Here is a 13,408-nt window from a genome sequence, read left to right as displayed (position 1 = left end):
TGGGCATTTTACAGTGTGTAAGTAAATCATTATTTACAGGTGTGAGATTGTAATCTGAATCTATCCTGATCATTGGTAAACAATACAAACGCTATTTGTATACGGGCCTGAAGGGTATACTAGCATGTTTGTTCAATGATTATATTAAAACTTTTAATAATTTAAAAGTATTTATTTTCATTTTTTTCCAATCACAATCTCGGTTTGACGAGATTTGCATCAGAAATCAAGAAGAAGAACATGGGAAATCTGTTTCCATTAAAAGAAAGTGGGTACAACAGATCCCATCTTCTAGAACGGGATTTTAACAGTTCTCACACTGTAAATTGTGAAACCGCTAAGTGACAAGGTCTTCTCAATTGCAATAATGGGCCGCAAAAATCTCCACAAAACTGGAAATGACACTTTAGAGAATGGATTTGTCTTTGTGTAATTTCTATTACTGTAAGAAGATGGCGACATAAGGTTCTGGATATTGTAAATCATGTTTACTCAAAATACGAATTTTGCACCTTTTAATTTTTTTCTTTAAACCATGCAAAATATCTTGGAAGCCAACAAGCAAGAAGGAACGGCAAACAATGAAATCCCTCTCATGAAGACATGATTCTGATTGTATATGAAGACAGTATTGTAACTGACAATCACAAATACGAGTGAATTAGAAACAAACAAAACCAGAACATGATTGTTACACCCCATTTCTTAATGTGAGATCATTATTTTGTTTTCACGCTTGTCCTGCAGATCTCGGTAGCTGTATCAGATATCACATATTTAATATATATATATATATACAGGGAGTGCAGAATTATTAGGCAAATTAGTATTTTGACCACATCATCCTCTTTATGCATGTTGTCTTACTCCAAGCTGTATAGGCTCGAAAGCCTACTACCAATTAAGCATATTAGGTGATGTGCATCTCTGTAATGAGAAGGGGTGTGGTCTAATGACATCAACACCCTATATCAGGTGTGCATAATTATTAAGCAACTTCCTTTCCTTTGGCAAAATGGGTCAAAAGAAGGACTTGACAGGCTCAGAAAAGTCAAAAATAGTGAGATATCTTGCAGAGGGTTGCAGCACTCTTAAAATTGCAAAGCTTCTGAAGCGTGATCATCGAACAATCAAGCGTTTCATTCAAAATAGTCAACAGGGTCGCAAGAAGCGTGTGGAAAAACCAAGGCGCAAAATAACTGCCCATGAACTGAGAAAAGTCAAGCGTGCGGCTGCCAAGATGCCACTTGCCACCAGTTTGGCCATATTTCAGAGCTGCAACATCACTGGAGTGCCCAAAAGCACAAGGTGTGCAATACTCAGAGACATGGCCAAGGTAAGAAAGGCTGAAAGACGACCACCACTGAACAAGACACACAAGCTGAAACGTCAAGACTGGGCCAAGAAATATCTCAAGTCTGATTTTTCTAAGGTTTTATGGACTGATGAAATGAGAGTGAGTCTTGATGGGCCAGATGGATGGGCCCGTGGCTGGATTGGTAAAGGGCAGAGAGCTCCAGTCCGACTCAGATGCCAGCAAGGTGGAGGTGGAGTACTGGTTTGGGCTGGTATCATCAAAGATGAGCTTGTGGGGCCTTTTCGGGTTGAGGATGGAGTCAAGCTCAACTCCCAGTCCTACTGCCAGTTTCTGGAAGACACCTTCTTCAAGCAGTGGTACAGGAAGAAGTCTGCATCCTTCAAGAAAAACATGATTTTCATGCAGGACAATGCTCCATCACACGCGTCCAAGTACTCAACAGCGTGGCTGGCAAGAAAGGGTATAAAAGAAGAAAATCTAATGACATGGCCTCCTTGTTCACCTGATCTGAACCCCATTGAGAACCTGTGGTCCATCATCAAATGTGAGATTTACAAGGAGGGAAAACAATACACCTCTCTGAACAGTGTCTGGGAGGCTGTGGTTGCTGCTGCACGCAATGTTGATGGTGAACAGATCAAAACACTGACAGAATCCATGGATGGCAGGCTTTTGAGTGTCCTTGCAAAGAAAGGTGGCTATATTGGTCACTGATTTGTTTTTGTTTTGTTTTTGAATGTCAGAAATGTATATTTGTGAATGTTGAGATGTTATATTGGTTTCACTGATAAAAATAAATAATTGAAATGGGTATATATTTGTTTTTTGTTAAGTTGCCTAATAATTATGCACAGTAATAGTCACCTGCACACACAGATATCCCCCTAAAATAGCTATAACTAAAAACAAACTAAAAACTACTTCCAAAACTATTCAGCTTTGATATTAATGAGTTTTTTTGGGTTCATTTTCAGATTAGAGAACACATGACCTGTAATTCTTGTTATGTTGTTTATCTTCTGACATGCAAGGGATGTTTCAGGCAGTATGTAGGTCAAACGACCCGTGCCATGAAGGACCGTTTTTTAGAACACTTACGCTCCATTGAGGATCCGGAGTCAACTACTCCAATATCCCTGCATTTCAGAAGATATCATAATTCAGACAGTTCTTTGTTGACATTCCAGGCTATCCAAATGATCCCCAGACACCCCAGAGGAGGTAATCGAGGTTTGATCCTGAGTAAAAAAGAGGTGTTTTGGATTTTTCATTTGGATATCCGCCTTCCCATTGGTTTAAATTCAGAGTGGGATGTTAAGTTATATGTTGATCAATAGCATTATTACTATAGTATTATTTCTTGATATTGTCTGACATAGTATTATTATCCACCTTACTGTCACTTTAAATTTTCGCCTAGCAGTATTTATATATATTTTTCAATTTTCTTTTTTAACTTTATAATCATTTTATTTAAGGGTAACAGGTGGTTTATTTATTATTCATATTTTTTATTTTTTATTTTTTTTATTGCTTAACATGTTTGCAGTGTTATTTGTTTTGTTTTTCCATATGGCAAATTATCATATGTATTACCTGTTTCCCTATTAAAGTTTAAAGACCATGGATTGTGAACTGCTCTCACGCATCACTCCTTACTGCACACCCACTTTTTTCAGCCAGTATAGGTCCTCTTACTATTGGACCGGCAATTAAATGGGAGTGTTCCCTGCCTAGATATAAGGCTCTATTCAGTCTGTGTGCAGTATGGTCACTGATGAATATGTGATATATCCACAGGAAACGCGTCTGACCTTATTAACTTTTATTCCCGGTGGAACCAGCCACCATACACTTCTGGCCTTGTAATGTGATGTTCATTTATGCATTGCATTAAATCTACCTTTTGAGCATTTTACTGTGTGCCTTCAGTTTCTTTAACGCCGGGTGCGCTGACTCCTTGTGTTTGCTTCATTGAGAACATGGTTGTTGTTCAATAATAAAATTAATCCTCAAAAATACAACTTGCCTAATAATTCTGCACTCCCTGTATATATATATGTGTAAAATTCTGACCAACCCACTGCTGACAGCCTATACAATAACGATTTAACAGAGCTTTAATTATTCTAGACCATACACACAAAAACCTCTAAAATGAACATGGGCAAGATAATAGAATTACTCCAAAGCGAATACTTGTCAAGACCATTTCAGGACTTTATCAAGTGCCTTTAGGTGTCAAATTCGAAAACTGTAAAGTGACCTCAAAAACCTGTTGAGAATTGAGTATTGAGAAAACAGACTGAGATTGTTGAGAACTTTTCTGATCCATTTTAAATATAGTTTTTTTTTTCGGTGAGACAAAAACACGTTATTGGCTGCGAGAAACAGCCGAAAACCCAGAATTGTGATCACCTTGAAATGCCCTTTTTTGCTGAAAGCCCACTGAAAACAAATCAGATTGTGATCAACCCATATATTTGTTGTATAAATGTTTAACAAATACGTATAAAGTGTTAGTTTAATTTAGTAACAGGTGCCACTATGTTGTCAGTTATTCTGGGTTAAAAAAAAGGTTCTTCTTTTCTTATCTCTCCTGTTGCCCAGTTAGGGACAGTTATAAATGAGCTGAAAAGTAACAGTCTCAGAGGGTTTAATGACCCTTTAAATTACTGGGCTGTTGGTCTGGCAGAAGAACCCTAAAGACAAAAGAAACAATAAGATAAGCATCTATCTCAATCTTATCTATTTCTTACCCACCTTTTATTTAAATTTTCTTTTCTTTTTTCCCTCTTACTCTATTTCTTTCTCACTATTTCATTTTTTCTTATTAAACTTGGAGACGAATCTGAACACAGTGAAATTATTCTTCAGATTTTTGGTCAGGTAATGTTGGGTTACAATGTTTGTATAGGAGACTACGAATAACTAGTATAGAATTTGTACATGACATACCTGTGTAATCATTGATTCAGTGTGATCGTATTCTTCCCTAATAAAAATTATTTCAACCTAAATTACTGGGCTGTCATCTGGAGAAAAAAAAAAGGTTTATTGCAAAACTACAATCAATTGAATGGACATGAAACCCAAAAAGTTTCTTTCATTATTCAAATAGAGCACAGCTTTCCAATCTACTTCTATTATCTAATTTGTTCCATTCTCTCAGTATCCTTGGTTGAAGAAGCAGCAATGCATTACTGGTAGCTAATTGAATGCATTGGGTGAGCCAATAACATGAGGCATAAATGATGCAGCCACCAATCAGCAGCTCCTGATGATACCAAGAGAACAAAGCAAGTTAGATAATACATTGGAACGTTGTTTAAAGGTACATGAAACCCATATATTTTTCTTTCATAATTTAGAAAGAGCATGCAACTTTCTAATTTACTATTATCTAATTTGCTTCATTCACATGATATTCTTTGCTGAAAAGCATATCTAGATAGGCTCAGTAGCTGTTGATTGGTTGCTGCACATAGATGCCTCATGTGATTGGTTCACCAATGTGCATTTCTATTTCTTCAATTAAGTATATCTAAAGAATGAAGCAAATTAGATAATAGAAGTAAATTTGAATATTGTTTAAAATTGTATTCTCTATCTGAACCATGAAAGAACATTTTTGGGTTTAATGGCCCTTTAAAATAACATGCTGTATCTGAATAATGAAAGAATAAGTTTGGGGTTCATGTACCTTTAAAGGGACAGTCTACACCAAAAATGTTATTGTTTAAAAAGATAGATAAACCCTTTATTACCCATTCCCCAATTTTGCATAACCAACACAGTTATAATACACTTTTGACCTCTGTGATTACCTTGTATTTAAGCCTCAGCAGACTGCACCCCTTATCTCAGTGTTATTTACAACTTGTATTTTAGCCAATTATCACAAATAACTCCTAGGGAGTTAGCACAATGTTATCTATATGATGCACATAAACTAGCAGTGGCTAACTGTAAAAAAACTGTCAAAATGCACTGGGATATGAGGCGGCCTTCAAGGACTTAAAAATTAGCATAAGAGCCTACCTAGATTTAGCTTACAACAAAGAATTGCAAGAAAACAAAGCAAATTTGATGATAAAAGTAAATTGGAAAGTTTTTTTAAAATTGCATGCCCTATCTGAATCTTGGAAGTTTAAGTATGCTACTGCATTTTTCTTGACATATTAAGATGCAAGGAAATTCCCAGTCTTTCTGTTAAACTTTATCTGGACGACTGATATGAGTATTAAGATCCATGACAAGAATGCCTAGGTTTTAGTTATATGATCCAGTTTGTAAGTCTCTGAGCTCAGATAGTCATAATGATAAACCTTAGCTGGGTGAGCCTGGGTGCAAGCACAGTGCTAGACAAAGTATCAATACAGTATTAAAGGGTCATTAAACCCAAATTTTGTCTTTCATGATTCAGATGGATAATACCATTTTAAACAACTTTCTAATTTACTTCTATTATCTAATTTGCTTCATTCTCTTGATATTCTTTCCTGAAAAGCATATCTAGATAGGCTCAGCAGCTTCTGATTGGTGGCTGCACATAGATGCCTCATGTGATTGGCTCACCCGTGTGCATTGCTATTTCTTTAACAAAGGATTTCTAAAGAATGAAGCAAATTAGATAATAGACGTAAATTGGAATGTTGTTTAAAATTGTATTCTCTGTCTGAATCATGAAATAATTTTTGGGCTTTATTGTCCCTTTAAGATCTAGATTCACGCGCCAGTCTCAAAAATAAGATCATTAGAACATTTGATTAAATTATCCTTCAAGAAAAAGTTATTTGTTTAGTGTAAAATAATCTTTGAACTAACAAATAGATCAGTGCTGATTTATTGGTTTGTTCAAAATTCATTACACATAGCTGAGAATGCAGAAACCAGAACTAACTTTCTGATCAAGGTATCTCAATAACTCACAACTAACAGCGAATACAGAAGCAGGATTCTGATTAATTTGCATCAGCAACTCATATGGTATGCACAGCAAGCAAGAGTCAACAGGCACATCAATAACTTACAGGCAATGTCTGTTTAATATAAGAGTTATTAATATCAGAAGATCAAAGCAGGGAGATGTCCATCTGTATGTCTACTTTAAAATTTACATGTAGGGTTGAGCTCATAAAACACAATCAAAACACAAAATTATATTTAAAACATGATTCATGGTGCAAACACAACTCAAGAATCACACAGATGGATACAAAAAAAAATCCCCCAGAGTAATAAGAGTACTGTAATAATATTTATCAATATGTTGTATATTTTAAAGGTTTAATATAATTTATTGTCTACTTTAATGTGTTCCCGATCTATTTTATCTGCTGGAGTATATTGTTTACCAATAGCAATTTTACATTTATTTATCATTTCAAATAGCTGATTTTGCCTGTTGTTACCTCACCTATACTGAACATTTCAGTAACTTAAGTACTAGTTATAGAAAAGCTAGAAGGTTTAGATGAAATCATGCTCTGGAGGGAGAGGGGACAGAGAGATACTAAAATGCTTATTTTCATTGTTCTTTCTATGTAATGGTGTTTGAGTAAACAGTGAGAAATAAGATAAGGAGGACTTTTGTAAATAATTAGATAAATAAGCTAATTAGGTATGCTCTCCCTATAAGCTCAACCCATTTTATTGGGTTGTGGTTTCAATTAGCAGAAATAGTTATTTTATAGAGAAAAATAATCCTAAAGGAGCGATTCCCCATACATGTTACGCTCCACAGCTGGTATAACAAGCCATTTGAAAAACATTAAGGGGTAACCAATTTCACAGAACACTGTCACTTAAAGGGATAGTAAACTCAAATAACTATTTAACTATTTTAAAACATTATTAAATATCAATATTATTTGTAATTATGACTTATTAAAGGTTTCTTAACGTTTACAAGTATTTAGTCTCAAAATTCTTATTGCTGCCAAACCCACAGTTTTCCTCATTATGTGGGCCCTATAATGATGGTCTACCCAGGTAGAAAAATCATGGCAGCCTGCATGCGCAGTTGTAGTCCACCGTCGTCTCATGCTTGCGTAATGTGGATTTGCTCTGTATTGAGGCGCATCAGAAATCAAGCAGCAAATACATAGGGAACGTGGTTGTGATGTCACTGTCAGGGGGAGTGGCACACACCAGACTGCAGACGTTGCCGAGAGGGTGGACGGAGGATCAGCAGCAAAAGCTATTGATACTAGGTAAGTATTACAAACACCCTTAGGCTAACAAGCAACAAATAAATGTAATTTGGATTGTGGTGCTTCAACTGCACATGTGCTCATTTGGATTAACAAAGATGGCTGTCAGGAAGGTTACTAATATGTGCGCATGCGTTTGCCAATTTCCGTTATTCAGCATGCGATTTTGGGCACCAGATAGCATAATGAATATTATAATTAGAATACTCCTACTCCATCATGATTGGATGAAGCACGGTGCAGACTTTCTGTAATTATCAGCCTCTTTTATAGGCGGTCTTTGCCACTGGTTAATGGAGAATTTATTATAAGAAATTAATTTATTTTGAAACTTCATTTTTTATTAAAAGTAAGTGAATTTATAGTACTTTATATTTCTTTTCATACTGCAGAAATGCTGGATATGTTGATTAGAGACTACTTAACAAGCAAAGGAAGATAGTATAATCTAGTTTGAGGGCGAGGCCCGAGGGACTGAACCCTCTGAATTGTAACAATAGGTAAGAGAAAGAAACATACAAAACAGAAAAACAGACCACAAAGACGGATTGCTCTTATGAATAAAAAACAGAAAGACACACACACACACACACATATATATATAAAATAGGATATACAAAGACACATATACACACACACACACATATATAAAATAGGATATACAAAGACACACACACACACACATATATAAAATAGGATATACAAAGACACACACACACATACAGATCATATAAATGCTGCAAAGTAGGGCAGAGAAACACATACATACATACATACATACACCTTACAAGAGAGAATGGGTCAGCCAAATGTCAAGTGTACACACCAGCATTATACAAATACATAGAAATAGTCAACAAAATAAAAAAGGGCTCAAATGAACATTAAATAAACTACACATGCCATGCACAGGAAATTAAGAAGAAGTGCACAAATAAACAAAGTCACACAAAAACAAAAAAAAGGCACAAAATAAGCTAAAAGAAATGACCCATGCAAACAAAACTAAAATGACATGGATGAGCAAAACAAAAAGTGGACACACAATCATAAAACACAGAGGGGCTTATACGGACATAAAAGGAACTATACATGTGATGTAAAGGAAAGTAAGTAGTGCAGAAATAAACAAAGGCTCACAAAAACAAAAAAGGTGCAAAATAAGCCAAAAAATTACTAATACAAACAAAACCAAATTAACTTGGATGAGCAAAACAAAAAGAGGACACACAATTCTAAAACACAGAAAACAAGCAATCAAGAAAGCATAAAACCTCCACACATACACCAGCGATAACTTTAATTTGATTAAGACTATCCTGTGTGATAAATTATCAGCATTTGTACAAAACCTTCATATTATATTTAGGGCCAGATTACAAGTGGAGCGCTAAATATCACTTTCATGGACGCAATATTTGTGCTCCACTGTGCAATACCAGCACACGTTAATGTTCGCATTGCTGGGAAGCATTGCACTCACGAGCCTCATTCTGATGCCGTCAGATAATTTCAGCTCAGCGAAGGGGGTAAGTAGTGCAGCAATTTTCAATATATATGTATATGCTAATATTAATATATATGTATGTGTTAATATGTGTATATATACATATTAACACATAAATATATATACGTATATAAGCATATACATATATATTTACAGGGAACACACCGCAATGTAGAGGCACTTTTCAGTGTAATTTTTTTTTTTCTTACACCCCCCTCCCACCAACTTTAGCCCCAAAATACTGCCTAGTGCAATAATTTTATTAAAAAAAATAAAGATGCTGCTATATTAATAAAAATATGCTAGACTGTATTTTGGGAGCATTTGGAGCACATTTATAAAATTAACCAGAGATCTGATCCACTTGTAATGGCTGATTAATTTTTGTGATCCCGCAAACGGGCAAATTTGCCCATTTGCAGGTGCGCAATAATTTAGCGCTCTACTTGTAATCAAGCCCTTAATATCTGACATAGCCCTTAATATCTGACATTTATTCATTGATCATTTGCTCTAGCATTTATTTCTATAAAGCAGAGAACTGTAAAAAACAAACAAATACTCCAGGAAATAGTTGGTTCTTCATTTTGCTGTTATTACAATACTGAATAATAAATTTATATTCTTACAGAAAACAAATGTTATTTATGTATATATGGAGCATGATATTGTTCTTTTAAATGTCTCTGTCACAGGAGAAATACATTGTCCAACCTACCATCAGTTGGATTGGCAAACTCCTTTGGGATTGTGGCTCCATCTTCCAGCTCCACTGCTTCCAAATTAGTATGGACAGGGGCAATCTGAATTTCATGCTCTCCTGAAATGTTGTCTCCTTCGGATCTGGCGCTTTCCCCCGTTCGGCGAAACTTGACAACACTGTGGTAGAGATTGTTAAGTTTTGGTTAAAGCATTCCAATGGTTTCTTTTTCATACTTGCTTTTACTGGCTTAACTAAAATTCATGCTGTTTTTAGATAACTATTAAACTGAAAGTTATTTAAAGAAATAATTGGACTAATTATATAGCTCTATATCTTCCATTTATAAACTTCTGAATTTCCTACCCATGAAATATATTTTGTATTTTAGTTTTGTTTTTAACATTTAAATGAAATAAATACAGATATTTGATTATATGTATGTTTGTATGTCTATCATCTATCATCTGTCTATACACATACCTCAATGCAAAAAAAATCAGTACACCCTTCATTACTGAGATTCAAATTTTTTTATTTTGTGAATACTTTGTGTGTTCACCTTTATTTTTGATGACAGATATAATCCTCCTCAGTATAGAGGATATCAGTATTGCACAAATTACTGGAGGGATGTTCTACCATTCTTCGCTGACAATTGTTTCCAGCTGCTCTTTGCTGGAGGGTTGTGTTTCTCTTTACCTACCTTTATCTTTAAATAACCCCAAAGGTGTTCTATTGGATTTAAGTCAGTTGAAATACTTTTCCAGGTCATAGTTTTAACTTTTTCTTCTTTAAAAACGTTTTGTGATTTTAGCAGTGTGCTTTGGTTTGTTACCATGCTGGAATAATCCTCTTCTGCCAAGCTTCTTGAGAGTCATCTTGTCAGCTAGTATGTTGGTCTATCCACAGGCATTCATGGTTCCATCTATAAATGTCATCTCCCCAACACCTTTTGAACTCATAAAGCCCCATATAATCACACTCCCAACCCCTTGATTCACTGTTGGGACTATGCATTCACTGTAATAATCCTGGCCAGGTTCACACCAAACATGTTGGACCCCATCTGAACCAAACAAATTTATCTTCGTCTCATCTGACCAAATAATTCTTCCAATATTCGTCATGCTTCTTTTCATGCTCTTTAGCAAAGTTGAATCTTGAAGATTTGTGCCGAAGAGCAAGCAAGGTTGGCATTATGCAATGTTCTTTGTACTATCTGAAGTGTCACAGAAACTACAATTTTCATTAATAAACCCTGAGCCAAGTCTGAAGCACTTGCACGTTTTTTTTCAGAGCTAAGTTCTGCAAGGGGAGCACTGTGTGTGGCGTCATTTTAGGAGGACGGTCACTGCAACTCTGATAAGTGGTACTATGGCTCATTCTATACCTCCTGATTACTGTTGCAACTGTGTTTCAGATGATTTTTAGTTGGTCACCAATCTTCCTGTATCTTTTTCCATATTTGTAAAGTCATTGTGAAGAGCAAGTGAAGTTTGTTGTTTTCTTGGACACTGTCCATAGAGGTTGAATTTATTGAATGTCCTTTGCACTGTCTGAGCTGTTAAAGAAATTCTGATTTCCATTGATAACCCCTAAGCCAAGTCTGAACCACTCACACGTCTGTTTTTCAGATCTAGATTATGCAAGTAGCGCACTATCTGTGGCATTATTTTAGTAGGACGGTCACTGTGGACCTGATTAATGGTACTATGGCTCGTTCTATACCTTCTGATTATTGCTGTAACAGTGTTTAGACTGATTTTTAGTTGTTCACTGATCTTCCTGTATCCTTTCCAATCTTTGTGAATTATCGCTAACAGATTTTTCAATTCCTTTGGCAATTCTTTTCCATGTGGAGCCATGATGCAGGCATTCAGATAGACACAGCCCATAGGTCCAAAACTGAGAAAGTTCTGGTGTTCACAGGTAATTTTAAACCATGTTAATGCAAATAAGCTAATTAAAAACCACAGGTGTACTCAATTTTGTTTAAATGATCTAACGTGTGTATCAGTTATCACAAGTGTATTCCCTTTTGTTGAAATGAAATTCTACTTTGGGACCTGTATTTTAAATATCCGTATGGAGCTTGAAGCCCCGTGTGGAACTTGAAGGCTCGCCAGAAACACCAGTTATGAAGCAGCGGTCTAAAGACTGCTGCTCCATAACCTGTCCATCTGCTCTAAGGAGGCGGACAGACATCGCCGCAATTCAACCCGATCGAATATGATCGGGTTGATTGATACCCCACTGCTAGCGGCTGATTGGCCGCAAAACTGCAGGGGGCGGCGTTGCACCAGCAGTTCACAAGAATTAAAATAAAGATAGCAAGAGAACAAAGAAAAATTGATAATAGGAGTAAATTAGAAAGCTGCTTAAAATTTCATGCTCTATCTGAATCATGAAAGAAAAAAATTGGGTTCAGTGTCCCTTTAAGCTTTATTTCTGCAGTATATAAACAACTAATATACTGCTAGATTACGAGTTCTGCGGCATGAGGGGTGCAGTACTAACTTGCACGTTATTGTCACCGCTCACTTCCCTACAGTGCTGGTATTACAGGTTTTCAAAAACCCGGCGTTATCAGGCAAGAAGTGATCGTAGAGCAAAATTGAACTCTATACCGCACTCCAATACCAGCGCTGCTTAAGTCAGCGGTGAGCTGGTTTTACGTGCTAGTGCACGATTTCCCCATAGACATCAATGGGGAGAGCCGGCTGAAAAAAAACCTAACACCTGCAATAAAGCAGCGTAAAGCTCCGTAACACAGCCCCATTGATTCCTATGGGGAAACAAAATTTATGTTTACACCTAACACCCTAAAATGAACCCCGAGTCTAAACACCCCTAATCTTTCACTTATTAACCCCTAATCTGCCACCCCTGACATCGCCGACACCTACATTATACTTATTAACCCCTAATCTGCCGCTCCGGACATCGCCGCCACTATAATAAACATATTAACCCCTAAACCGCCGCACTCTCGCATCGCAAACACTAGTTAAATATTATTAACCCCTAATCTGCCGCCCCTAACATCGCCACCACCTACCTACATTTATTAACCCCTAATCTGCCGCCCCCAACATCGCCGCCACTATACTAAATTTATTAACCCCAAAACCCTAAAGTCTAACCGTAACCCTAACACCATCTAACTTAAATATAATTAAATAAATCTAAATAAAAATTCCTATCATTACCTAAATTATTCCTATTTAAAACTAAATACTTACCTGTAAAATAAACCCTAAGCTAGCTACAATATAACTAATAGTTACATTGTATCTAGCTTAGGGTTTATTTTTATTTTACAGGCAAGTTTGTATTTATTTTAACTAGGTAGATTAGTTACTAAATAGTTATTTACTAACTACCTAGCTAAAATAAATACAAATGTAGCTGTAAAATAAAACTTAACCTGTCTTACACTACAATTAAATAAATTACATTTATTAAATACAATTACATATATTGCAAAAAAAACAAACACTAAATTACACAAAATAAAAAAATAAATTATCAGATATTTAAATGAATTACACCTAATCTAATAGCCCTATCAAAATAAAAAAAGCCCCCCCCCCAAATAAAAAAAACCCTAGCCTAAACTAAACTACCAATAGCCCTCAAAAGGGCCTTTTGCGGGGCATTGCCCC

At 35.9% G+C, this 13,408-nt stretch overlaps 1 protein-coding gene across 1 annotated transcript in view; it reads right to left on the bottom strand.

Annotated features, from left to right (window-relative positions):
- The window catches only part of SVOP (SV2 related protein), a 149,403-nt gene that overhangs the window by 128,597 nt on the left and 7,398 nt on the right, over nucleotides 1-13,408 (bottom strand). The window contains exon 2 of the mRNA XM_053702135.1: nucleotides 9,759-9,919. Coding sequence (XP_053558110.1) covers nucleotides 9,759-9,919 — 161 coding nt within the window. The remainder of the gene's footprint in view (nucleotides 1-9,758; nucleotides 9,920-13,408) is intronic.

The sequence above is a fragment of the Bombina bombina genome, chromosome 2 (genome assembly GCF_027579735.1).
Source record: "Bombina bombina isolate aBomBom1 chromosome 2, aBomBom1.pri, whole genome shotgun sequence".
NCBI lineage: Eukaryota > Metazoa > Chordata > Amphibia > Anura > Bombinatoridae > Bombina > Bombina bombina.
This window is presented reverse-complemented; position numbering and strand designations above follow the sequence as displayed.